At 42.8% G+C, this 25,595-nt stretch overlaps 1 protein-coding gene and 1 pseudogene across 1 annotated transcript; both read right to left on the bottom strand.

Moving 5' to 3' along the window:
• Positions 1–4,964: 4,964 nt before the first annotated feature.
• LOC113164520 lies at positions 4,965–8,099 on the bottom strand (annotated as a pseudogene).
• A 4,279-nt stretch (positions 8,100–12,378) lies between these two features.
• On the bottom strand, positions 12,379–20,425 carry LOC113164515 (serine/threonine-protein kinase H1-like). Its single transcript, XM_026363845.1, has 3 exons — positions 20,157–20,425; positions 18,745–19,471; positions 12,379–12,672 (listed from the first exon to the last, which is right to left on the bottom strand). Exons 1-3 carry the CDS (start codon positions 20,423–20,425, stop codon positions 12,379–12,381), a joined length of 1,290 nt encoding a protein of 429 aa, XP_026219630.1.
• Between the last annotated feature and the right edge of the window lie 5,170 nt (positions 20,426–25,595).

Genomic DNA, 25,595 nt, shown 5'->3' with positions numbered 1-25,595 from the left:
ATAATAATAATAATAATAATAATAATAATAATAATAACATTTAATTGCTATTCATTGCTATCATGTATTTCAATAAGTAGAACAACAAAGGTGTATATAAATATACTTACAAACAAATATATAGATATAGATATACACAGTCACAGCAAAAGCACAGCCATTGAGAAAAGGTTACTGATTTATTTACACCACTCACTGACTTATAAGTAATGAAATGCAACAGCTACACTGTTTTTTTTTTTTTTTCCAGAATCATTGCAGTATTTGTTATATAACAGTCTCCAGGGATGGTCACCTCCCTCCACCGCCCATTTCTGCCCCTTCACACGAATCTTGTCGCAGGGCAGGGCTGCCTCTGCCGCTTCTGCTGCCTCCTCTGGCACTGTGATGGTTTTTTATGACGAGACACCAGATTAAAGAGAATGCTGCATAGTGGAAGCATATGGAGTCATTTTCTCTGATGCTCCACCACCACCACCTCTCCTCACCCACTGGCTTTTAAAGCCGCATGCACGCCTGCCCACCACTCTGAGAGTGCAGGAGCCATCGCTATGATTAATATCGCTTTGCTCAACTCTCCCAGCAAGGTCATCAGTTGCAATCTGTAGGCAGTAGAAAAACCCTAATATCCACTTAGATTTGAACATCCCATTGTTACTCTGCGCTTACACGATTCAGCTCAGTGCACTGGCAAAGTGGATGGCACGTCCACTGGCTGCTCTTTTTAAAGTTGTACAGTATATCGTGCCTGCAGTGTTCTGTTTGATGAATTCACAGGTGTCTCTGGGAATACGAAAGCATGAAGAGACTGGGTTTCGTGTAAGTGTCAAAAATAGTATCTTATATGGCTGTGGTGAACTGTAAATGAAAAGGAAGCAGCCTGATCATTTCCAGCAGGGTGTCACTTTCTTCTACTCTCATCTAGAGGGCAGTGGAGGCCCACGTAAAGACCTATGACTCCACTGGCATTTTAAAAGCATAGCACAGAGTGCTCTCCTCACAATCTCTTGCTCTCTGTTGAGCACACCATCAGCATAGGCATAGGGAGATGTTCCTTGTATATGCCTTACAGAGTGTTACCTTACATGTAGATAATAACGTGAAAGCACTAAGAAGCAGGTTATGTGGGTAGCGCTGTTTGCTGAATTTGTGTGCGTGTTTGCATGCAGGGAAGGCGAAGGTTGGAGACTGGCAGTCCAGAGTTGCCTATTGAGATCAAAGGAGAGCAAGGCAGACATCAACACCCGTTTCCGCCCCTGCCAAAAAAGTTGGACCAACTGCTGACAACAGTCGGATGAAAGATGTTGTTTCACCGTGCTGCACAACGGGGATCCTTATTTAAGAGAAGATCTCCCTCCACGGCTGCTATCACTGTTCTTTATATTTTGGGTTGACAGTTGTTGTGATTGCACTTTTATAGGTGGGGTTGTCATTCTGCACAGTTATTGATCAAGCACGAGTTTTTCATTTTCTCATGATAACGTCATGATAAAAAAGTCATGCATACATGTAAAATTAAGAATCACAATGTTTTGCTGTTGCCTCTCTGCCACATTTAGCTGTCTGCTCTTGCTTTGCTGTGTCGGTTGTCAAAATGTCCCTGCACCAATGCCACCATATTCCAAATCATTTATTGCACCGTCTCTGACTGACAGGCACTGACAGAATGGTTTGTTTGGGAAGGACTCACTCTGCTCCAGCTCCTCTTCTCCAGCTCTCTCTGGAAGCAAGCGGGCAAACTCCCTACGGTCACGAACGCTTGTGAGTAGTTTCCATAGCAGCAACAAAACCACACCCAGCACCAAAACAGAGACTGATAGCACTGCGGTTATCAGGATCACATTCGGACCTGGTGGGCATTCTTTAGAGATGGCAAAAGACATGGCACTCAGAAAAAGATGGAAGCACCATTTACACAACTTTAAGGAAAAACTAGTTTATAGCCCTGCACATGATAAACTGATATGTGAATTTATGGTAAAAAAAATAAGGTGCATTTAAGGAGTCCTGCTCAAGTCTTACTTAGTGATTTATTATTTTCATATACAGAAGATCAATTTTTCAAAACACAAAGTCTCTAATGCTGCCAGATCTGACACATTGATTGAGCCGTGCTAATGTATTGACGCGGTCACAAAAGACAGACTCTCATCTGCCTATCTTGTTCAAGAGCTACATGAACCTGAATAGCATCTTTTTGTCCAGGCCTCAGCAGGAAGTGCACTCTGCAGCCCTTTTCTGTCCACTCCCATGCACCTGTGAAAGTCCGGGGAGGAGGGCATTGTTGCTAAGACACCAGCCTGATCTATCAGAGTGAGGTTCAGGTGAGCACACCTTATCTCACACTTGTTTGGTTTCAAGCCCAGTGAGAAGGCCCTGCACAAGATGCATTCTCTGTGGGAAAGAAACATCAGTGTAATCGGAACTGAAACACGAGGAAGGAAGATGGAAGTACAAGGACCAGTAAATATAGCGTGCTCAATACATCATGAACATGTTAGATTTAAAAGTAATTAGTACGATAACTGCAAAAACTCCCTTCATTTGCTTGTACTACAAAGGTCATAGTACCTGTGCACAGTGCAGACGCTGGGACTGGAAGGGCAAAGCTCACAAGCTGGGCCCTGGAACCGGCTGTCACGGCAAATGCAGGTGCCACACTGACAGTCTCCTCTGCCTGCACAAATCTGTCTATCCTAAGACAGACAAGACTCCGAACACAGAGGGCACTCACACGCACGACCACTGAATGCTGGGAGACATAAGCACACTCCGCAGACACACCTGCCACGACCTGGGATTGTAAAAGAAATGAGATATATAATCACCCTTTGGAATATGTGACACGCATCATTTAACAGTGGATGTCTTTGTGTCCGCCAGACCTCCATATTGTAGTCCTCCGTACTGATCACAGTGGATATCACTGCATTCACAGAACGGCCCGTAGTAAGCGTTGCGGGGCTTTTTTTTTGCTGCTCTTATGACAAACACTCTTCCCGCATTATCATGGCAACAATGACATGAGTCAACCACTTCACCCAGCTGTGCTTGATCGCATTCGCAAAAACGTTCCAACTCTCCCTTCTTTACAACTGCAACAGAAACAAATGTGTGTTGTTTGATTTCTTCCTGAAAAACCTGAAATTAGGCTTGTTATCAAAATTGATGCCATCAAGCCACTTCACCTACCTGCATGCGCCACACTCCGGAGTGCCGTTGCCATGGCTACACGAAGGACTGTGTGGGACCATGTCCTTTGGACATGAGCACTTACATATGGGGCTCAGCAGGACCTCAGCCTCTTCACTATAGCCTTGGGGCTTAATAATAACATGCAATGGTCTTTGTGAAGCAGTCACGCGCCAGAGGTGCTGTAATGCTTACATTAAAGCTCACCTAGAGGGGAGGTGAGAATTCCTTGAACACAATTATAATGCTCCACTAATGAGGTAATCACAATTAGCATTACCGTCGCTTCAACGGCGAATGGCCACATGCTTACAGCAGCACTTACACAATTTACCACACATAGAGCCAGCCACACGGCCACGCGCCTCGTCCCTCGCAGAGATATTGGAGCACCTTCTCCCCTGCTCAGCGTGCCTCGGCTTGTGGTCTTTACAGAGTCAAGTGTAGGAGATCTGATAGCCCGGTGGCAGTTTGCATGTTCTCCATAACAACCTCAGAGGTCAGCGTCTGCAGTCAGCAGAGCAGTTAACCTCTTGAAGATGAGGAGGGTGTCATAAGGCTACATGGTGGGTAATGACCATTGCAGGAAGGGAGTTTGTGCCTCACTTACATCATAAGCTTCTACTATTATCTGCTGGATGCTGTGGGAGTTGCTGGAAAGTGTTCCGACTGCACATTTTGGGAACATGCAACATAAATAAATTAACATATGCTTTTTGACGGTCTTTATGTGGTGTTTCTCACGTGAACTAGGCGATAAAAGCAAAGATGCTTCAAATGATTACGGTCTGAAATCACCTCTTGTGATGGATGAAGGACATGTATGAGAAAGCGTAGTTAATAATGCTTTTGAGCAACAAATGTTAACACTGTTCTCAAATATGCACGTTGAATAATGATCTATGCTGTTAAGTAAATCCATAAAATACCAAAACAATGATTCGAACATGGATTGACTGTGTTGTGATAGCTTAATTTTTCATTAAATAAATACTTATTTAGATTTTCAGAAATGAGTAGGGTGCAGCTGAACCAGTAGATACAGGTTTCATTGAGAGGAGGCTTGTAAGCTTGGTCTAATTTCATGATTTCAAGGTGAAACTGATTCCATACACTGCAGTGCTATTTTACAGGTACAAGGAAAACGACTCCCCATTACACCAAAGTAGGCATTTATGCAAAGTGAACAAATAATTACACAAATAGACATAGCCTCTGCTGTGCCTCACGCAAGTGCGTGAAATTTTCTGTGACGGCGGATGCTGTCCTGCCTCAGTATTTCGCCGACGTGACCCACTGAGGGATAGTCCTGACAGAGAGGAGTGCAGATGAATGCAAAAAGCAATGCATAACACTCAGGCCACAATTTATTTGTGTAATCAGTAGTTAAGCACACTCCTCTCCCTTCTATTGCTGTCTTTCCCCTTTCCCTCCCATCTAACCACTCTTTGGATTGCTCATTTCATTCATTCTCCCTGACAGACTTTCCATTTCCCCTAAATAGATAAATAAGTGCTGTTCAGAAAGGAGCGACACCGACATCTTGCGCATCCATTTTGAGCCTTGGTTGACCATATATTTAAGACAGGAGCGGATTAATAATGTATATGTATATTCGCTCCACCTGTCAACTGTCTGGACTGCAATAGAGTTAAGACACATAACACTCTCATGAACCTAATAAGAGAGCCGAATGGATGTTTAAGACACCGGGACAAAGACAAACACTCCCTAGCACATAAAGAGGCACATGTAGACATGTGCAAGCACCCTCACACACCCACGTAGCCACCTACACACAAACACAATAAGATTAAGAGATGAAAGCTTTGGTTTGGATTACTCCACAAACACCCCAGCTGTTTCTCATCAGGGTGTGCCTGTCAGCATCTTCTTTACCCAGGGAACTGGGCTGTTGATTTTGACCTTTAAATCACTGTCTTTGACTTCTGTCTGCAGCAGCCTGCACCTCTATTTCACTGCGAGGATTGCAGACGGGAATCAATTTAGCACGCGCTGCAATATCTGGTCCATAGGATAAACATTGTATGCTCCTCCAGACCACAGCTACACCAAAGCGTGCTACAGAGTGAACTCACTCACACACACTCACGTTGTGTTGTAACGGTGTGATGTGTTACTCCTCTTTTAGCTTTTTGTGTGATCTCTATTAACGCCTCTGGATCTTTGTCTGGAAGCTGAGCATAAAAAAAGCAATATGCAACCTCAGAGAGCACTAGCAGAAGACTTAAAATGAATCCACTCTGCTATACCTAGCCTTTGCTCTTCCTGCTCTGCTACACCGTGTTCTGCCCAGCACTTTTTGTAGACAGATATTCAAAATACTCTCATTGGTTAGAAAGGCGAGCCTCATTCAGAAACTAGAATAGAAGTAGTGAATATATCTGCACTGCTGCAAGTGGTGTTGAGTGAGTTTGGGTCTTATCCAGCTCCTCACCATGTTAGGTTTTGCAGCATATTGTTGCAACAAAAGTATATTTGACGATGCCTGAAATCTTTTGCATTATCAGTGAACTTCCAGTGAATGTGCCACAGGACACTGAGCAAAACAATTCATATATAAATAGGGCTGGGGTTTCACGTTTCCACTCTTTACACCATGTATCTGTAGTATTGCGTGCAAGAGGCAACAACGTCAGTGGAAAATCAAAGATTCTTCACTGAACAAGTGTTAAGAAACCCTCCCATCTTACGGGGTCTTTAAAAACAATCCAAGCTTAATACCACACCTTTGAGTTTCCTCTGGTGTGAACCATTTTATGCAAGTGGCACTTTCCATCGTTAGGAAGTATGATACCACCCAGTGTGCCGTCTCCGGCAGAGTGGAAGCCACCGATGGTGGCAAACACCAGCAGACGGGTCACATTCCTCCAGCCGATCTGCTCCTGCAAGTCAGCCACATCAAACAGTCAGTGAGCTGTCAGTTGGCTGTAAACAAAGCACAAACGAACGATCCCCTCGGATGAGTAATTATGCCTTTATTCAAATGATGCCTTCATTCTCTTTAGGACCTTAATGAATTTACCCAATTTTAATTTTTAAAAACATCAAGAATTTTGAATTGGCACAACAACTATCCTGATGCAGTTTTCCTACTGAAGCTTCTGAAATATATGTCTCATCTATTGTCTGCAGCCTTTTAACTTCCTGAATCTAACGCCCACCAAAACAAAATACATGTTTGTATTGCAGTCCTGCTCCCCGCTGGGCTTCCTCACATTACCTCACACACGGCAGCCTGTATCAGGGTCTCCAGCCTGCCCTCCGGTTGCCAGACATCCGTTGCCCCCCTACTAGCTTTGCGAAGAGGCTGCCATTGCTTGTGAGGCTCAGGACATGGTGGTGGGAGAAGGGAGGGGTGCAGGGTTACATGGCTTCCTGAGCATGTCCTCTGCAGCTCTAATGTACAGTATCACCGTCTTGTCCACAAATGCACCAAAGCCTATTGGAATGAGAACGAATGGAGGGGAGTAAGATTTAGTGTAAAGTTTTGAGAAGTGATTTTGTGACTGAAAGGTGGAAAGTGAATAACTTATGCTCCCCCTTCTCTCAACAGCTACCAGTTGTCCTTGAGCAAAGCACTTAATCCCCAATCGCTTCAGTGACCAGTAGTAAGATTATGATTGTACCGGGCAGCTCCCAGGTGTGTAACTGTGTGAATGTGACACAGGGGTATTCCATAAAAGGAAATGTGGAGGTATAAAAAGGTAAGAAAAACTATTCTAGCCTAGATTTCAGGTGAGAAGGAAAAGAAAAGTGAGGCAGACAGAACTATTGTGAAGTCACTGGTGGTATTTCTCATCTACTCCCAGGTTCTTGACATGAGGCAGGTCATCCTTCATGGAAAAGGACACATCCATCAGGTGGTACAGGTCTATGGGGTAGTCCTCCACATGTTTGAACTTTACTTTAAAGCTCTGAGATTCACCTGCAAATGGGAAATGCACTTTGTTTTTGTTTTTGGCAGCATAATTCACAGCAACAGCAGTATGGGTATTGTTATATGGGGTATCCTTCACATGCTTTAGGGGAAGGCTCTAAAATTCTATAAAAATCATATACTGGGAGCTGCATGAGTCTGATTCTCATGTGTGTTTGTATTTTTAAATTATATCATTTCAGTCCAAAAACTGAATTAATGAGGATTTACAAAGCTGATTTAGACCCTTGTTGCAACTTTAACTGTTTATCATTGTTTTACAGACCGATTGCTGCACCCACCTGGCCTGAGGTGCACCAGGACAGACTGAGGCTAAAGTAGGGTAGGCTTGTGCATTTAATGCTTTTTGATGTCTTTGCTCTTTATGGCGAGAAGTGATCTCTTGGTTCTTTAGGACATTTAGGTTGAATTCATGCCCTTATATACTGTAAATACTCACCCTAAGAAAATGATTAGAAATAATAATAATAAGGCTTCAAAACCAAAGGAAACTACACATACTCAGCTACAAAACAGTTATTAAAGAAAATGCTTTGCCATCTACACTTCCACCAAAGTCATAAATTCAAATGTAATTTGTGTGGTAAATTAAAGATGGGGCCTTCAAACAAAGAATGCATATACAGATCATTTGTTGTATTTCACAATAGGCATCAGCCTGATAACCAAACTTGTACTACTTCATGGTCCCGAACAATCTGATCTCTTTAGAAAAAAGACGGAGGCGCCTCACCTCCTCAGTACACCAGGCACAATGCGGCCCTGCTGCCAGACACTCTCCACAGCTCCTGACCCCCCCGACTTTGGCATTCGTGATCTGAACGGCCTGTAGGTGGAACAGAAACCGGCAAAAAAACACAAGACCATCAATCATTTGTGTCCATTTTTGTTTTCAGTCACCTAGCAACAGTGCTCTCATACTTTACCACTTGAAAGCCATGTACATCTTGTACTTCACTTTCTATATGACACATACAAGCTCAGAAATTCTTTTTGAAGGCAGCATGGGATCTGAATCACACTGCAGGCAGTCTGGAGGCCAACCAGACATATTGGGCATAATAGCATTTACATTCACATTTAGTAGACACTGAATTTAAACAAATGTAACCACTGGAAATGATTCGAGTCCATTTTGAGGCCACATGTTGGAATAATGTGATTTTTTTCTTTTTTCTTTAAATCCCTCCCATACACATGACGTATTTTACTCCCTTGCTCATAGTCAGCTCTTAGTGGGTGACGGACGAACTGTTTTGGGGATTAAACCTGTGAATGTGACACCCAGCCATCTTTTAAGGAACACTAAAATAAACTAATGCACCACTAAAATCATCATGGTTTGCTTTTACACAAAAAGGTTGTTGACACTTATTGATATGGTGGAGATTAACTTCTATGACTTCTATCTGATCAGAGTATGTGGGAGTTGGTTGATGTCTTTATGTATTATTCTGGTCATACAGTATAGCTTTATAATAACTTATGTTGTTCTACACAGGCTGTCAAATGATGTGCAGGTTGTAAGCCCTTGAGAGTGATTAATTTGTAATTAGGTTAATATTACTACACTAGGAGGCTGTATCCCAGTGTTTCCAGCCTTACCTTAAGATACCTGGCTGTTAGCTGCACCTTTCATAGTTAGTGCATGACAGGAAATTGGCATTGACCTTCTCATCAAACTGTCGGCAAGAAATCAAATAAGCACATTTCCCTAAATGTCAAACTATGGGCTGTAAAGAATGGAGAAACTGTGAGAGTGCGGTATCTTTACTGAACCCACGATCGAGTTTGTGCCTACAGCCTTTTGTGTCCAAAATGTCAACTATTCCTTCCTAATTCCTATTATAACATAATTCCAGCGTATTTCATGTTATCAACATGACACTGAGGCTGGAAAGCGTCACAGAAGTGACTACCACCTGCTGTCCCATCACGTCTGATTCTACATCGCATTTAAAACGGCCTTGAGGACACAACAAGAACAAATTGTGAGTGGCAAACAACTGGTGGGATCCAGGCTACAATCTAAATGAGAATTTCTGAGTAGGAAGAATAGTGAGACAGTTTACTTTTATTGCATCCTCAATGAGAAAAGTATTGACGCACCCATGTTCCCGTGGCGTTGTATCCGCAGCACAATAACAGGACAGCGGCAAATAGCAGGCTCATCTGGAAAAAAAAAAAAAAAAAAAAAGAACGAAAGCAATTTGCTGACTAAAATGTGGACCATTCTTTCCTCTCAAATCATTAAGGTGGAGTGGAGTTGTAATTGCTGTTTAAGGAAAATAATCTCTACACTGAGCAGCTCACAAAAGACTCCAATATTTGATCTACTGGGTGTTTAGAAATAAGAAGCACTTACCTTGAGCGGTTCCTGTGGAGACAAACATAAAGGGGGGGGGGGGGGGGGGGGGGGGGGTCTGCCCTCTGGAGGAAGGACCAGATGTTTCCTCTATACGTACTGTGCAGGACACGGAGCTTGGGGGACTCCACCACCACCAATCTGTCTCGCTGTTATCCTCTTTCTCATAGAAGCCACAGGTGGATCTGGTGGCTTATGTTTCAGGGTCCTGAGCAGCAAAAATGATCTCTTCAAGTAAAGCCAAAGATAAAGAAAATAAGTCCTTGGTTTTCTGCTGAGTAAAGCAGAAGAAAATAAAAAGACACTTTCTGTCATCTTTGTCCTCATATAGTGCGGTTTAGAAAGCAAATGCTATCGCCTCCAATCTTTGCTTTCATAATTGTTTGGCCTTGCTGACCGGCCGTATGAGACTAAAGGCTGTATGGAAAGATACTGACCTGACTGCACACAAGCTAAATGAGTTTTCAGGACGATCCACACCTCACCTCCGCAGAGAGTCAGGAGTTTCCCAGAGCCTTGAAAACTTTGCGGTCAGATCAGGTGTCCTGCTGCACACGGTAGAGGAGTCAAAACAAATAATGTGAAAGCTGATCCGCGGTTAATGGAAGATTTGTTTGCATGCAAGTGGTGGGATTGCAGTTTTATTCTACAGAGAGGCGTGTTCCCAGGGCTGTGTGGGAAATAAAATGCAGAACAATCGCATGGTATCACTGACTAAAATAATAGACAGATTATCTGCAGCGGTCTATGAAAGACTGGAAATAAATATGTGCTGAATATTCCTTGAGATCATGCAGCTTTCACTGCCCACTCTAAAACCACTGTAGCAGCAGAAGACAATGGAATTAGTCTGTGTGCAGAAATGAGATGGACAATACTTCGAAGCGACAGTTGGGTTTGTTATTCCCCTTTGGAAGATAATGACACTGAGAATTGAATCATAGTTAAGGCAGAAAAAGACGTCTTCCCATTACTGCTCGCTTCTGTTTGGTTTAATGCAATTCAGATTTCTTTATCAGCGTGGAAGTGGAATTTTGTTTGCAGACAGAGTTTGAAACAAAAAATGCATAACAATCACCACTTCCTCGCCTGTGCAGTCAGACGTTATTTGATAACAGCAGATATGAAATCAGTTGCATAACGGAGCGCAAACAAATTAATGAAAAGACACAAGAAGCCATATCAGTCTGTGTTTAAATAAAAAAAAAAAGGTAGTGTATTTCAAAGCACTCATCAGAACCATAAAGACAATAAGGCTGCATTGTTTAATCCAGTGATTTAAGGACATTTCCTCATTGCCCACTAACATCCTACATTCAAAGAGGTGCTCTGTCTGTACTGTATTTCTCCTTGCTGATGCATTATTTTCATCTTCTTCCCAAAGGGGCATTCATCTCAGGTCAGTGAGTATTTCGAGCCACTGTGGGGCTCGCAGTGTACCTCTCTCACCATCCATAGTCACAATATAGTAAGGCACTAAGTACAGAGGCGTTGCATTTGCAAGAATGGACTCAAATGTTTGTTCTAAGCAGCAACCTTGCAAACTCTGAGTAACAGCCAACATTAGCTGTTTATCACCAGCAAAAACCAACTGAATATCCACTTAGTGTTATTGTTTAAAGTTAAATGCTCCAAAAAAAGAAGTGGAATTCAGGCATTTTTGTCCAAACATATTGTCAACGAATTGTCATGCCATATATTTCATGCTAGTGTCATAGTATCAGTATCAGTAGCTGGATCGAGAACCTATTTGATTGATTGATCCATTTATTCAAGAATAAAAGAAACAATAGCACAGGAGGAGTCCATCCTGGACATGAGTGACTGTGAAAAAAAAAAAGACAAAATTGTTGAACAGTTTAAAAATGCAATCCTTTATTTCTCCCGTTAGATACTTGACTGTACAAAACATCCACAATGTTTAATGTGTGTCATATTGCTAAATAAGACTGAACTTCTCTTGTAATTACGTTTTGCATCCTACTTGCATTTTGATGCCATCTCCAAAACTTTTCGTGCGTATTACCATTTTCATTTAAAACCTCTCGCTGGTGTTTAACAGCTCATGTAATGTTAGGGAGAGAACAGGGAGCTCTGTAAAACCCCGAGCGTCATTTAAACTTGATAGAGGCCTGTCACCAAATATCTGGATTGTGCTTTCGGTGGTTACACAGGACTGTGGGTGCTGCTACGTAGGAGGAGTGACAACAAAAGGAAAGACCAGGGTATATTTGGTTCCATTTGTCTCAAAATGCAAAAAAAAAGAGCAAAGCTTCTTGCTGTGTGGTGGTATGGAGTTCAAATTCAATTAAAAAAAAAAAAAGGGAAAGCGATCGGGTTTTCTTCTACTCTTACATCTTCCTTGCTAAGATTAGCTGATGGCGTGTTTCTCATATTTTGGAATGAACCTTTTCACAGGCAGGTAATGTGGTGACTCATAATCATCTTGAGACCTTGAACCCATTAGTCTGAACTGCATGAATAACCAGGGGCTAGAGACCTTGTGGAGGTGGACAGCTCTGTCTCAGTATAAGCCAAAGCCTCACAACTGAAGGATATTCACTAACAGCTTAACTCGACCACGAGTAACTAATAGAAGATGGAACTGTGCCTTCAGGGCAACTCGAGTTATTAGAGAAGCCTGAATGAAGCCCTGAGAAAGGAGGAAGCTTTTTTTTTTGTCAGAACACCTCTCCGAGGAGCTGTGACCACGAAAGGTCAAAGCTGCAGTTTGCATCTCTGAGACTGGGCTGGTTCCGTTCCATCATTAGCCTTCCTTAGAAATCAGATGCTTTAGTTGGGTGGCACTGACACTCCTGGAGCCTTCAGGCTTGATGATGTGTGGCTCTCTGAGGCTGAGTCAGTCCAGATCCTGCACCTGATTTTTTTCCAGCGGCATTAGCCTTCCCGGACGCACGCCGTTGGCATCGTAGGAGCTCGCGGTGGTGCTCGGGCACCGGGAGGAGCTGCGCGATGCCCGCTGCCTGAGGTTCTGGGAAATAGATCGATGTAGATTCCTCATGGAGGAGCTGGCTGCCATTGTGACCACCCACGGGTGATGGATGGCTTGGTCGGCTGTCAGGCGTGTGGCCGGGTCCTGCGCCAGCAGGTGCTGGATAAAGTCTTTGGCCAGGTTGGACACAGAGGACCAGGGCTGTGGAATGGAAGAGCAGAGTGACTGCCATCAGTGTGATTACAAAAGTGCACACCCCAGAGGATGTTAATTCAGACTACACACACCAACACTCTCCAAACTCATAGTCCTGTAAAAGCACCAGCTGGGTTTCTACTAGACCCGGCATCTGCACATACATGAAAGTATTCAAAGCGTCTTCAAAGCAGGATGGGAGATTTCCTTCTAACAAAGCAATAAAACTATGATCCCTGCGCTCTGCAGACCTAACAAGCAGAACTAAACTCAAAGGAAAGCTAAATGTCACTGAGCAAAGAGAAGCAGCAGTCTTGGCTGAATGAATATGAAGCCTGGGAGGTAGGATGGCGCCGCTATGAGCGCAGGATTTGGATGCATATTTATTCTTAGCCGGCAATAGCTTCACAATAAAGGCACCATAGATGAGCCTCACTGGGATCTTTGGCTCTTTGTTAACTCAAATAGCAGATTATTCCCCTAGTCATGACCCAAGCTGGCATTCGGGAAATCTGCCATGCCATATTTCCAGTGGGAAAGGACCACATCAGATGTATTATTATAACTGGAGCCGAACACAATCATCTTTATCGGTGTCTGTCTATGTGATGTTGAGATGGGAGTGTTTAAATAAGGCCAGATAATCATGAGCGCGATTCAGAGATGGCTTCCTTATGCTTTAAGACACAGAAATCTCTCCACAGTCACTCAACAATTAGCGCAGATGGTTCTCTACCGTGTCTGGCTGAGGAGAATAAAAGCTTAAATACTGTAGAAATCAGCATGTGCAAAATTCTCTCATTCACTGCTCAACCTCGCAAAGACTAAATCTCACTCTTTAGGGAGGTCTCGCTCTCCATTTTAATCCTGAAAATGCATTTCTCTCTCTCTCTCTCTTTTTCTTTTTCTTTTTTTTTTTTTTTTTTTGTCTCTCGCCGAGTAATGACAATTAATCAAGCATGAAATTGACAATTGCAAGACTGTTGCCGGTGAGAGGAATTCAAAAGAAGCAGGGACTCGCTTATTCTCACTGAGCACTGACTGGAGAGAAGTGTACGGCGCGGGGCGCACAGCCGCCCACCGAACCAGTCATAAAGAAATGCCTCTCACTCAGACTTTCTTCTCATTGTGTTGTTGTTTCACACCTGAGAGGCAGGCAGAGTGACACTAGGTTTCCCTGGGAAAGGGGGAGAAACTGTTTGATTGAACTCCCATGACTAACAAGTCTGACTTTCCTCTTCATCTAGTACTGGTCGTGATTCGGCGAAGGCTCCTTATTAACGTGCCGTGAAATACGCATTTGATAGCAGCTGCAGCCGGCAGCTCCTTTTGTCCTTGATCTGAAATGATGGGAACACATATGTTTAGTGCATGCTGGCTACGTGTGAGAGATGGCGAAGCTTCAACTAGGCGGAAATAAAACAATCTTTGAAGCCACAGCTGAGAGGTAGCACAAGTTTCCCCCCCTCCTAAAGAAGAAGAGACGTAACCGTGTTGTCTACCTGGAGCAGAGCCACCTGCAGGAAGTGGAGCTCTCGTCCTTATTTCCAACATTTTTCACGTCAAAATACACTAAGGCTTTATTGTGTTTGGAGGATGGGAGTGATGCCTTGTGTTATACATCACTGTTGAGCAGAGAGTTAGTTGAAGAGAGGAGCGAGGATGGGGTGGGGGGGGTCGGGGGGAGACTAGTGGAGGAACCAACGGGGCTTGGCTTTCCTGAGCAACATCTTGTTAGAGTGAGTGAGAAGCCCGGCTGACTATGTTTGCGGAGCGCTACATCTTCACCTGACAAAGCCGTAATTGCAACAAATGAAGAAAACACTCCAAGGTGGGATTACGCTAATGTGATCATGAGGATAATGCATTTTTTGAGTAATGAACTACTTGCACAGAAGAGCTGCAGCCTCGCAATTTACTCAAATCTGATTCACCTGGCAGCATTTCCCGAGCCAAGAGAAAGCCAAGTTTAAATATGTCTCATCATAATGAATCCAAATGGAGGAGGTGGCCTGTTGTTAATTCAGGTGAAAGCCGCAGCTAAACCACAGTAATCAAAATATCAATACCAGGATGCAGGAGGGATTGGGCTGTCATGTGCAATGCGCCGGGCGAGCAGAGGCTGGGGATGGTTCGCGCGGTGCTCACTAGGGGGCAGACTGAGCCAAGCCTTACCCAGGTTGCCTTGCTGCTGAGAGATGCAGATGTTAGGGTTGGGTCAGGAAAAGCGCGGCTTCAGTAATAACACAGCAGAAGAAGAAGAAGAAGAAGAAGAAGAAGACTGCAGGGGAGGCGACCGGGCTGCTGTGTGGCTCGACTAATGCGCGAGGATTTGTGCTTTACATACAAAAAGGCTGCCGTGACATGCATGTGGGCACACACACACACACACACACGTACACACACACACGTACACACTCAAGTACACATGGAGGAATCCACTTGCACACATGAGATGAGACTCCCTGATTCCGTGCGAGGGAAGTGCTCTGTCCTACATGCTGCAAACGAATGGTGAGTGATAAGGTGCGAAAAAGCCCCCAAGGCTCCACTCGTTCTTCCTCATCCATGCTTGTCGCCCCCCCCCCCTCCCCTTCTCTCTTTACCTTCCAACCTCCTCCACCCAGCCATCCATCCCCTACTCCCCCACTTTCTCCAACTCCACTCCTCCCTCCTGTTGAGTAAACACATCAGCATGAGTCTGCACCACAGGTCTTTAGGCCGGGGTGGGGGGTGGGGGGGGGGACTGTATGCATGGCGTGTGTGTGCGAGACAGTGGAACCCGGTTCATGGGCAGGTGCCAGGAGCCATTTACATTTCTGAGTGAATCTCACCTCCCATTTACTGCAGAAACCCCCAGCCCACCCACAGTCACACACACACACACACAGCACTCTATCCCTATTCAGCTTCAATAAACACAAAAGGTTACTGATACTTTTGAAGGCTGCTTGTAATTGCAGCCCTTGTGTATTAATTTGCATAGTCGAAGAGTTACTTTCAAAATCTTAACATGTCCATCTGGAAAAATGAAGTTGGTCCTTTTTCATTACTCTGCTTTGTTAAATCCCTTTTATGGGCTCCCAGTGATAACATTGTATGCTCCGCTATTATATAACTGCTGGAATCTAATAAAGGACACGCAGAGCCCTACATACTCTTAGTTAACTGTGTGGAGAAAATGAAGACTAATAAAAGGCTTCAAATGAACAAGTTACGCCGTCAATAATAACCTCTTGATGAATGAATTTGATCTACAGAGAAAAGTGGACTGATTGATACAAATAGTGGAAATTTAAGCAATTTAAAACATTTCAAACTGTAATTACAAGAAGTTTTTGCGTTTTAACTAACTTTTAACTATCTTGATTTGATTTGATATTCTGCTGTAGGTAAGATATAAAAATAAACTCCAAAGTATGTTTACAATATGTTTGACCTTTTCAGTTGTACAATTCTAAATGTAAAAAAATAAGTGGTTGACACTGTTTGCGCACTGCAAATCCAGCGGCTGCTCTAAGGTTTGCTTTCTCCACTTCAAAACTCAGTGGATCTGTGCTTCTGCTGACTGGCTGCATGTATGTACATGTTAAGCTGAACTAAGTTGAATATTTGTGTCAGACGTTTACACCAAAATAAGTTGTGGGCTTCGGTTTGAATAAGCGGGAGACAGAGTGAATGTTTGCGGGATGAAAATGTGTCTTGTATCTTAAGGCCCTTCTGCAAAGAGCTCTATTCTATTTAATTTCACAATCCAAAGATGCAGATCAGAGGCCTGCTCCAAGAAACATGTTTGGCTATCTCTGGAGTTTAACCCAGCAGAGTAAAGCTCCAGATTCAAGGGTTTTTTGAGGTTTATAAGAGATCTATGACTGGGTAATTCCAACTCTTTGACGAAGGCTCAGCTGTAATTTAAAAAGCTACTGTTGACTGTGTGTGAATGTTTATTATTTTTTTTATGTTCATGTCAATAATGTCATTGCAATCTGTCCAGGTTGCAAGTCGCCACAGACCTCATGAGCTGCCACAACACATTTTTCAAAACACTTCTTCATGCTTCTCTTGGCACTCTGACTCTGCTTTTTCTCACGTGATCAGATTCTGGTGTATTTTATTTACGTGTAGTCACATTCCTTCTTCAGTAAAAATGAACAAGTCAGTATTATCATTGCTATGAAAAGCACTGTGCGCCTCTTCATCCGACTTTGTTCAGTTTGTGGACAGCTCGTTTCAAAGAAATCTCCACAAGTCATGTTTAACACGTGGAGGGAATTGCTCAGGCTGTTGAACCTGTTCTCTCCCCAATCATAAGCACCCTTCTGAGTGACATGAAGAACCCTTGTGACGGCAGAGGTCCACATTTTGTGAACCTTCATCACACATTATAACATTATTAATAATGTGTGTGTGTGTGTGTGTGTGTGTGTGTATAACTGCACTGACAGTCTATTGAAGGGGATGGAGATTTGCACATGGCAGAGAATAAGTGTCTTGTCATCATGGAAATGTGACTGATGGCTGATCCATCAAGCCTTTCAGTGTTACTCAGCCATGTGTGATGTCTCCATATTGTCATGATATAAATATACAGATTGATGTCTTCACTGCATCTCTCTCTGTGAGATGCTGCACACTTTAAGCGCATGTGTTCCCTGAGATTTCTCACCACCAGTGTGGGCCACATATGACTTGTGTCGAAAGCCACCATGAAAAATGTGAAATAAGCCCTTTGCATAAACTCTGGGAGAATTTTGCACTATTGTGCAGTTAGTGGTCAGTGCAGCGATAAACACAGGGATAATAGTCGGGGGCCTGTGTAAGGGAGCCTCTTGTATGCCACAGTAAAATGTCAGACTGCATCCCTGAGAATCGGCCCAGGCTTAAAGCCCAGTGAATAATCCAGCCTTGGGTGTAATCAGCGTGAAAAAACAAGCCTGAACTCACCACTGAGCTCAACAGAATAGGCAGTTAAAAATACCCATTTCAGTTGAATTACAGAGGAAGAAGTGAAAAAAAAAAATGCACATGCACAGCCCCCTTTTCCCTATTTCAAAGTATTCTTAGAGGCTGGAACCACACAGGAACTCCACACCACAACTAACTTTCTCATATTCATTCATGTCCTTTTACAGTGTTGGAGAGGAAGGGATGAAAATGACAGAGGGAAAATCCACCTTGTTACCACACCTGCACATGCTCAGTCTGCTTTTTTTCTATTTATACCAGGCGAGGATGGAATAATGTAGCTATTCCTGGTAGGTATAATGCCATAATGATCAAGGTGTGAATCACTCTTGTGCAGCGACTAGATATAACAGCTATATGTGAGCGCATATGCTGCTGAGGCTGGACACTTCCAAAACATGGCCCATCGTATCTAACAAAACCAAACCAGAAAAAAACAAAAGGTCGGATGTCAGAATAAAAATGGCAGATGAGAGATTTATTTAAAACAGTTCCTTAGCTTCTGGTTCACGGCCACAAAATGGAATAAAGTGTCCATTTTGACTGTGCACAGCAGAGCCGTGCGCATTTTGTGGGAGAATGTGAAAAGCTAATACTGCATCGCTTCATCATACAAAGGCATCTGTGAACATTAGCAGCATGACACACAGCTCTTCAACACAAAATGCACTCTGCAATTTCTGTGTGACAGCTGCAACAAAATCAAATGAAATTCCAACAGATTATTGACAGAATGATAAAAACTCCAGAGCATATAATATAAAGAGTTTGACATAATGGGTATAAGCTGACTTTATGTGTGTGTGTATATATATATATATATATATAAATTTAAAGCATGCAAGTCACGCAGCTTTAACCCCAAAATACTACCGTTCCTTAGATCTCTGCATTGAGTGGCAGCATCAGCTGGATCGTCCCCATTGTCCCTGTGCTCTTTGTTTATGTGTTGGTGCATACAGTACTTTACATCTACAATAAACTACAACAATACTGGCATTGGAGGTAAATTGCAGTCTGCAGAATCTATCAACATGCATGATTTCACAATTATTTTTACCTTTTAAACTACCACAAAAGACTTTTTGTATTGGGAAAACCTAATGAACTCACATCTCCATTGAAGCTGTATTTTCCCCTGATGATGGATCTGTAGAGCCGCGTGCGACTGTCGTCCTCAAATGGCATGGATCCACTCAGCACGATGTAAGCGATCACCCCCACGGCCCACATGTCCACTGCACAGGAATAGGTTCTCCTCAGAATGACTTCAGGGGCCAGATACTCAGGTGTTCCACAGGTTGTTCTCAGGCACCACGTGCGGCCTGCACCAGTATAATCTCCTCCATCACTTTTGTGAGTGTTGGGAATCTCACTCCCAATGCCTGTGCTGCAGAAAGTGGCCAGTCCAAAGTCTGTCACCAGCAGCCTGGAGTCAGCTCCTGGGTGGTAGTATAGAAGATTCTCAGGCTTTAAGTCTCTGTGACTGATACCCAAGCTATGCAAGTATCCCACCCCAGCAAGCACCATCCGGAGGGCCTGGGTAGCATCCCTCTCTGTGAAGTGGCCCCTGCTGATAACGCGATCCAAAAGCTCCCCACCGGTTGCCAGTTCCAGCACCATGTAAACCCTCTGCGGCAACTGAAACACCTCGATCAGCTGAATCACATTAGCGTGGCTCACCCGCTGCAGCACCGCCAGCTCAGAGGCGCACACCTCGCGGCCCTCTGGGGCCTCCACCTCCATCATTTTGATGGCAAAGGGCTGGCGAGTTGCCCTGTGCTCCACACGCACCACGCGGCTGAAGCTACCGCGACCGATCAGAGCTTTGATGTCATATCTGACAAGACAGAAGGGCAATGATTACTCATTGCAGCATAAGTATATCACGGCACACTGATGCAAAGAACTCCCATCTCTCTGTGCTGTATGGAAAAGCATATGCATGCTACATAGGCTACTGCAGCATATGCTGTATGTATTTCATGTTCATCTGTGATCTAATACATTTGACTTAGATCACACATGATCACGGGATGTGACTAGCCACTTAAACGACAGCTCCGTTTCCTTGCTTTAATTGTTTCTAAGCTTATATCTGAGAAGAACAAGAAGGCTTGAGGTATTACAAGGCCCAGGCCTCTCATATGAATATCTACTATTACCTCTAATAAATTGTTTTGCATGAAGGTTGGTGGTAGTAGGCTGGGAATAATGAGAAAGCTGGTGACATTAAAAAGCTCCCAGGAGCATTTGGAAGGCTCTTAATAAATCATTTCACCTTGCGTTGCGCTGCAAATGATCTATTTTTGACTGAATATTAAAAACCGGCTTCTCACAGGGTTGAGCAATATCACTTGTTTACAGTTACTCAGCATTTCCTCTGTTTCTTTGCTCTTCAGGACTGTAATTGTTTATAAGTTTCTGCCCAAATTAAAATAAGTGATATTAAAAAAGTTCAACTGCACATTTGCCACTTGCCTTCTTAGTTTTTTGATATCGAATCCTCATTACTAAACATTTACCTTGCTGTCACTCGTGGATCAAACTTGTCCTTATACTTAGCAGCTTTGTCCCGTTGTCGTCCGTCTCTGGGTATTTGCTGTTGACAGTTTGACAGCGGCTGATGATTCTTGACACCCGTGGAAAACCACGGGCCCCTTTGTTTTGCCGAATGCTTCTTTGGCCCACCATCGTCATGATTTGCTTTGCTAAAGGCCACAAGTGATTGCACCACACTTACATAACCCTTCTTGGATGCCTCAGGCAGCATCTTACTGTTTCCGCAGCCCATCACTTAGTGGAATCAACCATATCCATGGAGGGAACAAAAAATATAACTATAAAAAAAATAAATAAAAAAAATAAAACTCTTGCACTTGCTACATAGCCTGGAAATAAGCAACACAAGCCTCCATGGCAGCGGCTGCTTGTTTCTGCTGGAGCGTGCAGGTAAGGAGAGATGGCAGGTGTCGCTTCATGTGTGTAAACATTCCCAGTAAACTCCACCCACCAGCAGGTTGGATGTTGGCAGGTGTGTGAACTCACGCTCCGTCTCACTTGTGATATGTGCCATGTAAACAGCAGTTGTTTTGAAGCTATTGTCTTTCCTAATGACGTAGATAGCACCAGTGATAGCAGACGATGGACATACTGGTGTGGAAGGAAGACCCTCAACAGAGTCAAGGTCCCTTCACACCAACACACACATTATACACTTTAGATTATTTTAAAAATGCTGTTTCACTGGCAGTAACTGTGGCTACCAGCGGTGGAAAATGTTCACGGCTAAGAGAAGTTAGAATTTAAAGTGCAACAAAACTTTCTTGAGAGGCATTCCTTTTATTATGCATCCAGTGTTTCCAGTAATCTTCACTACCCAAGGTAAACTCATAACAGCATAACAAATCTAACAAAAATGAACATGACCAAGGCTGAATAACAGAGCTGGCCCCAGCATACAGGATGGGAGCTCAGTTCGCTCGGTTTTAAAGTGCTTGCACTTGCACTTGTTTGAGAACGTCTTGAGTTGCTTTCACGCACCTCCACATTTCATTGATAAATGTGTAACATTTACTCCACTACAGTCGTTTGACAGCTCTCTGACTTACTGGTTGATTTGCAGGTTAAAGGGGTATTCTAGCAATTTACTGTCGCACTGTCATAAAGGATCACAAGAGACAACTCAACAAAAAGCAACAACAAGAAGGTATAAATCAAAGAAGCTGAGGCTAAGACTACTGATTCATATAATATGGAGCATCTTTTATTAGTTGGCTATTATTGTTTTTTTAAATGCTCCCTCCAGACTATTTTTTACGCAACTTTAGGCACAAGTTGAGCTGATTTAATGAGCAAAATTAGTGGTGTCCGTTTTTATTTTCCTCTTTTTAATAATTTTGACTCTTTACTTAAAGGTATTGCCCACCAATAATTTTGTTTTTTAACCACTGAAATAAAGAAACCACATACAACCGGCATGCCAAAACTACCTCCTACTTATTATACTACTTATTATAGCAAACTCCTAACGTCCAATTACTTTAATAAAAAATGAAATATTGCACAGTACATCGTATAAAAGGCTTATATTCTCACGGCATTTCTTACTGATTGTGTGTCATTGTATCAGGACCTGCTGCTGAAGGGATGCATATTCATGGCGTTGTTTATATTGTATATTGTGCATATTGTGTGGTTCATAATATATGTCATTCAGTGTCACGGTATTTTCTGCATTATGTTGTGCTGCTGTCATGTGTCCCTAATCTTCACAGAATGGTACAGAGGGCGGAAAATAACATACAGCCTCCTCTGCCTGCCTGCCTCCACCCTGTACATTGTGTAAAAGAGGTAAAACTCACAGAAACTGAAGACACATGCATATATTTATTCATAAAGGGCTGTGGAGAGGAAGCAAGGGATCAAAAAGACGCAAGGAGCACCTTTTTACCACAAGTAGTGCGCTATAGACTGAGTTTAAATTATTCTTTTTCACATGAGCAGCACAGAAATACTGTGGCTATATGAGGTTTGTGTAATGAGTTCATGCTTATGAATAAATTGTGCAGCACATTTGTGTATTTAGGAAAATGTGCACAGTTTGCTTCTGAGGCAGGGCAGACTATATAGGTAACAGTTCTACCTATAAAGTTACATTTTGTTATGTAGCTCAAGTTTTCTTGTTTGGATGACATCTTTAATTTGGATTTGTGTTGCTGTTGTGGTCTTGTACCACGTTTGTCAATCAAAACCTGATTTGTTCCTTTTCTCGAGTATTATATAGGCAGAATGGTTGGTAGGGCTGCTCATGCTAACTCCTATTCTTCCATTCATTTGTTTGTGTGTATTTAGATATATTCTGCTGTTGCTGCTAAAATAAAAATATACTGTTTCCTCAATGCCAGGAGGATTATTCCCACACACAGCCTATCTGATGCAAAAGGTAGAGAAGCGGCAAATAGGAAAGCTTTCATAGAATAAGCAGAGGTTTAATCGCTATTGTGTCATGTCCATTGGTGGTTAAAAAAGGACAAATGTTTATCTATATGAAAATGTCAGGCGTTGCTGTGTCTTTTCAAAGGTGTGAATTGTGTTGTCATAGGACAGAGAAGCAAAGCAGGCTGCATCATCAGTTGCTTGTCTGCTGCAGTTTTTTTTTTTTCCTCCCAGAGGAGCTAAAGGTGATGCTGGGCCTATCAGTCTGTTCTACTGTCACATGCTGTCTATCCCTTCTTGAAGAACTGCACACACACACACACATACATTCGCACACAAGAGAGAGAGAGACAGAGAGCCTCCACGCCCCTCCATACACAGACACACACAGTCAACAGAGGATAGACATCACATCAGCACCGAGGTAGTAAATCGCCCTTCAGAAGTCTTCCTCAAGGGAGTCAGCAGTTCAGCGTTTATCGAACCACTATCTGATTACTAAAAGGCTGTCCTCGGTTATAAATGAAGCCGCAACACGTGTGCGGTATTGGTAACACTGGGGCCTTGGGAGTAAAAGCCATTATAGGCTGCTGTGAATCAGTTTAGGCCAGAAGAGTGGTCAGAGCGCAGCTGCCACTTGCCAGTCAGTGCGTTACTGTTGTTATTGTTGTTGGAGGATGTGATACCTGCGTGTGAGAGAAGAGGACCTGAGCTAGAGCAAACTAAAAGCTGGTGATTGAAGTAGTTCACAAGCGCTTGAGAGTGAAAAGCTGAAAGAGCTGTTGATCCAACAAGTTATCCAGCCTAAATACAGAACATCAGGCGAATTGTCCCTAATGTCTCGTATTGCCCAAAAGAACATCTGCTGAAATCGTTTCCTCCACCTGCACCAGGCATATTACACTGCGGGGAGGAGTAGTGGTGGAGTAGTGTGGCCTGCCTTAGGGACCAAAACAACCTGGTTAGGTTTAGGGAAAATCATGGTTTGGGTTCAATTTGAATTGTTTATTAAACAAACTACTTCAAATACTGGTTTCAAAACTTTGAAAAATCCACATGAACTTTATCTCTGTATACAGAAAAGCATCAGACAGTTTAATGTTTAAGTGCCCACATATACTCTAGTCATACACTATTGTTGTCTGTGTTGGGACAGTCTCCTATTTTCATTATTGTTTTACAATGACAATCAGTGTTGTAGACGAATAACTAAATCCATTTGATTTTAGCAACTCTTTAGCTCTCACATTTTCAACTCACATGGGCAATTCTGTTTATATGCATAGATTTCATGTATAGATTTGTGTAATGCACTAGAATTGAATGCAGAAATTAGCACCAACAAATTCCTTTAAAGTATGTCCGTATGCAGATGATGCACTTGAAATTATTGATCATTATCACACCTGTGTATGTAGAAAGTTTACTCCAATAAATAACAGCGGCCTTAGTTTTATGTTTATTATGTTGTTAAAATACTATGCACACCTGTACTTGCACAGAGAACACGTATGCTCTGACGTTGATCAGTCTCTGACTCGCTATCTTATTCACGATGGGCGAACCTCCCCCACGACTTCTTTAATTTGCACTGTGCCACCTACAGCATTATCCAGCGGATTTATTAAAGCCATCCACAATTTATCAATGGAACACCGGCCTATAATTGTTGTTTTGTGGAGAGACACAAATAACTGTGGAGCTGGACACAAGAAGTATGTTTGCTTATTACAAGCTGTTGAGAGCAGCAGAAATCAATGCTTGAGGAGAATACTTTTTTTTTCATGTCAGGGCATTTAAGACCAGCCTGGTCTAATAGAACACTGTGGAATGAGCCCTGACTGCACACAGCTTCCCAGCAATAAAGCAGGGCTGCAGAGCACAATGGTAGCGAAACAAAACTAATTACAGTGACAAGTGAGGCAGGCGCCAGGTCTGTCAACAGAGGGGGAGGATGCTACATCTTCCAAAGGCAGGACCCTTAGGGACAGCTGACGGATACTCTAATTTTCTTTTCTGTGAAGAGCTCAGAGGTGGCCAAGGGATGAGGCACGCTGGACAAATTGACGTCTTGATTGAACAAATCATGGACGTCATGCAAGTTGGCAAAATTGGATTCAGACGACACATACAGTCACCTGCCCAGGCGGCACTATGAAGTCTGGTCATGAACTCAAATGTGTAATTAATGAACAGCTCTGATAATTACTGTTTAGCAGACAGATTGAACATGAAAACAATGAGGGAGGGTTGTGGCGGCCTAATAACGCTGATTTTGAAGGGAACAGCCTCATATCCAGAGTAATCTCTGCAGAGGTGCTTCACTCACCTCCTAAAGTTTAAACATGTATAAATAAAATAAATAATTGTGTGGTCAATTTTGCCTTAAATTCTTGGTTATAGTTTTGCTAAAATTTCAGACGTAAACTCATTTTGACAAGACAGGAAACTCTTCCGTGTGGACACAAACTGTTTGACATTTCAGATGTATCTTTTACATTTACAACCTGGTCTCTGAAAGGTTTACCTCCAAAGGCTCTTAGGTAAACAGACGGTGTTTTTCTCAGAGATGACCATTTCTAACCATCAGACTTGACCTTTAAAGTTTCCTGGTTGCAGGGACAAAACACTCTTCCTCCAAAATCTGTCACATATACACATTGCTAAAGGTTTTTTTAACACTAGTTGTTTGGCTGTTTTTCATATCGCATGATCCTCATCAGCTAATTATGCCGAGTTACCATGGCATTGTAGACGTCAGACTCCTTCAAGATGGTTTAAAAGTTGAGGTTTAAAGTTAATTAATGAGAAAATAATATCATTATCAGGTCCATTTAGCATCTTTTCAGGAGGTTTTGCCCATATGATGCGATACATGTAATTCAACATGAAGAAGAAGTCATTGTGCTGAGATAAAACAAAAAGAAGAAGTTCAATATCTACAGTTGACAACTTGTCAAATTCACCTACTGATGATGATCATGTGATGTGACTGAGTGAACTTTATATTTTACTCTCGAAAAATA

Source organism: Anabas testudineus, chromosome 2 (assembly GCF_900324465.2).
Source record: "Anabas testudineus chromosome 2, fAnaTes1.2, whole genome shotgun sequence".
NCBI classification, from domain to species: Eukaryota; Metazoa; Chordata; class Actinopteri; order Anabantiformes; family Anabantidae; genus Anabas; species Anabas testudineus.
The sequence above is the reverse complement of the archived record's forward strand: the minus strand, read 5'-3'. Positions and strand labels throughout refer to the sequence as shown.